Source organism: Antrostomus carolinensis, unplaced genomic scaffold, assembly GCF_000700745.2.
Source record: "Antrostomus carolinensis isolate BGI_N321 unplaced genomic scaffold, ASM70074v2 Scaffold33512, whole genome shotgun sequence".
NCBI lineage: Eukaryota > Metazoa > Chordata > Aves > Caprimulgiformes > Caprimulgidae > Antrostomus > Antrostomus carolinensis.
The window spans coordinates 1-1,773 of NW_010298140.1; the positions used below are offsets into that span (position 1 = coordinate 1).

General features: G+C 51.0%; 1 protein-coding gene across 1 annotated transcript; it reads left to right on the plus strand.

Moving 5' to 3' along the window:
- The first annotated feature begins 23 nt into the window (after nt 1–23).
- ACHE (acetylcholinesterase (Yt blood group)) lies at nt 24–1,751 on the plus strand. The gene is made up of 2 exons (XM_029083584.1): nt 24–966; nt 1,090–1,751. The coding sequence occupies exons 1-2, from the start codon at nt 24–26 to the stop codon at nt 1,749–1,751; spliced, it is 1,605 nt and encodes a 534-aa protein (XP_028939417.1).
- The last annotated feature ends 22 nt before the right edge of the window (nt 1,752–1,773 follow it).

Sequence of the window (1,773 nt, forward strand, 5' to 3'; positions counted from 1 at the left end):
TGGGGTCACCAAGACCATCTCTGATGTCACCAAGACCATCTCCCCCCCTCCTCTTCTCCTTCCTCCTCTTCCTCCTCCTCCCACCACACCCTGTCACCTCCATTGACCACTCCACCACCACCACCACCATCATCACCACCACCACCGGCCCAGTCCGTGGCCACCATCTCCAGGTGACCTCCCATGATGACATCACTCAAGTGACAGCATTTTTAGGTATCCCTTACGCTCAACCACCGGTGGGACATCTTCGTTTCCAACCACCTCAACCCATCCAACCATGGCGAGATGTTCTAGATGCATCTTCTCACCGCCATGTTTGTTACCAAGCTGTGGACACCATGTTCCCTGGTTTTGGTGGCTCGGAGATGTGGAACCCCAACCGAGAGATGAGTGAAGATTGTCTTTATCTCAACATCTGGACACCATCATCATCTCCATCATCATCATCATCATCATCATCATCATCATCATCATCATCATCATCATCATCATCATCTCCAGTTGTCCCAGTTTTGGTTTGGATTTATGGTGGTGGCTTCTACAGCGGCGCTGCCTCTTTAGATGTCTACGATGGTCGTTACTTGGCCGCCGTTGAAGGTCTGGTGGTGGTCTCCATGAATTATCGTGTAGGAGCTTTGGGTTTCTTGGCTTTTCCTGGTCATCCAGAAGCTCCTGGCAACGTTGGGTTGATGGATCAACGTTTGGCTTTGAGGTGGATCCAGGAGAACATCAGATCTTTTGGTGGTGACCCTCAGTTGGTGACTCTCTTCGGTGAAAGCGCTGGAGCTGCCTCAGTTGGGTTCCATCTATTGTCTTCTTCTAGTCGTGGTCTCTTTAGAAGAGCTGTCCTACAAAGTGGGTCACCTAATGGTCCATGGGCCACCGTTGGAGCTGCTGAAGGACGGCGGCGAGCGACCACCTTGGCTCAACTGGTTGGGTGTGGTGGTGGTGGTGATGATGGTCATCATCATGACGTTGGTGGTGGTTATCACGACGTTGGTGGTGGTTATCATGACGTTGGTGGTCATCATGGTGGTGTTGGTGGTCATCATGGTGGTGGTGGAACCATGAAGAACATCTCTCAACTCTTGAGTTGTCTTCGTTCCAAGAGTCCATCAGACTTGGTGGACCAAGAAGCTTCTGTGATCCCTCAACAAGGTATTTTCCGCTTCGCTTTCGTCCCCGTCATCGATGGAGATTTTTTGATGGACACACCTGAAGTTCTTCTAGGAACTGGTGGCAAACCAGAAGAGACTGAAGTTCTTCTAGGTGCTGTCCAAGATGAAGGGACCTACTTCTTGGTTTATGGTGTCCCAGGGTTTGGAAAAGACAATGAAAGTTTGATCAGTCGAGAAGAATTTTTAGGTGGGGTCAAACTTGGGGTTCCTCAAGCCAACGAGTTGGTGGCAGAAGCTGTTGTCCTTCAATACACCGATTGGTTGGACCAAGATAACCCGGTGAAGAACCGAGAAGCTTTAGATGACATCGTTGGTGACCACAACGTGGTTTGTCCACTCATGTTCTTCGCTCAACGTTGGGTGGAAAGAGGTGGGAAGGTCTTTGCTTATCTCTTTGATCATCGAGCTTCTAATCTGCTGTGGCCACCATGGATGGGGGTTCCTCACGGCTATGAGATTGAGTTTGTCTTTGGGCAACCACTCAACCCTCAACTCAACTACACGGCCGAGGAGGAGCAGCTCAGCCGCAGGATCATGCGCTACTGGGGCAACTTCGCCAGGACCGGGTGAGGTGGTGGTGGGGGTGGTGGTG

Excerpts from the sequence above, each read along its gene's own strand:
- ACHE (XM_029083584.1), top strand. The coding sequence starts at position 24 with ATGTCACCAAGACCATCTCCCCCCCTCCTCTTCTCCTTCCTCCTCTTC. Across the intron at positions 967-1,089 it reads TGGTGGTGGTGATGATGGTC|TCTTGAGTTGTCTTCGTTCC; the intron begins ATCATCATGACG and ends ACATCTCTCAAC.